The sequence below is a fragment of the Sceloporus undulatus genome, chromosome 1, assembly GCF_019175285.1.
Source record: "Sceloporus undulatus isolate JIND9_A2432 ecotype Alabama chromosome 1, SceUnd_v1.1, whole genome shotgun sequence".
Taxonomy (NCBI): domain Eukaryota; kingdom Metazoa; phylum Chordata; class Lepidosauria; order Squamata; family Phrynosomatidae; genus Sceloporus; species Sceloporus undulatus.
In genome coordinates, this window is record NC_056522.1 from 322,295,937 (window position 1) to 322,296,793 (window position 857).

The 857-nt window shown below is 76.1% G+C and overlaps 1 protein-coding gene across 1 annotated transcript; it reads left to right on the plus strand.

The window, feature by feature from the left end:
* ANKRD63 (ankyrin repeat domain 63) lies at window positions 1-729 on the plus strand. Its single transcript, XM_042460197.1, has one exon. The coding sequence runs from the start codon at window positions 1-3 to the stop codon at window positions 727-729; it is 729 nt and encodes a 242-aa protein (XP_042316131.1).
* Window positions 730-857: the final 128 nt, after the last annotated feature.

Genomic DNA, 857 nt, shown 5'->3' on the forward strand with positions numbered 1-857 from the left:
ATGCTTTCTCCGGCGGGGGACCTGGGTCCCGGGGCCTCGACGCGGAGGCTGCTGGAGGCTCTGCGCTCGGGGCGCCTGCGTCTGGCCCGCTTGGTGCTGGAGGCCCTGGAGGGCGCCCCCTTGGACTGCCGGGCGGGGGAGCAGGGCCGCACCCCCCTGATGGCCGCCGTGCTGCTGCCGGAGCCGGGCCTGCGCCTGGCCGCCCTGCGGCTGCTGCTGGACCGCGGCGCCTGCCCCGACCTCCGCGACGACGCCGGGCGCAGCGCCCTCTCCCTGGCCTGCGAGGAGGGCTTCCTGGAGGCCGCCCAGCTCCTGGTCCAGCGCGGGGCCGACCCCGAGGCCCCCGACGCCCGCGGATGGAGCCCCCTGATGCACGCCGCCGCCCGCGGGCACCAGGCCCTCCTGGAGTGGCTGCTCCGCGCCTTCCGACGCCTCGGGCACCTGGCCCTCGACCGCCCCGACCGCGCCGGACGCACCGCCCTCCAGCTGGCCGCCCTGGGAGGACACAAGGGCTGCGTCCAAGCCCTCAGGGCCGCCACCGCCGGCGCCCCCCGGCTCCCCCGGGAGCAGCAGGGCCAGGAGAAGCAGCAGGAGGAAGGGGAGGAAGGCCCCCCTCGGGCCCCGCCAGCACCAGGCTCCCCCGCCCAAGCCCCTCCGGCCCCCCGGCGCCCAACGCTGCTCCGCAGAGCCACCGCCCCCGACGCCCAGAGCCTCCTCGGCTGCTACTAGAGCCGCCGCCAGAGTCATCCGCTTTGGGAGGATGGTCCCGGGCGAAATGCACAGCTCTAGGATGGGGGACACCTGGCTGAAGGAGACTGACAGCTGGGGAAGGAGTCCGGGTAGACCACAAGGTGAAC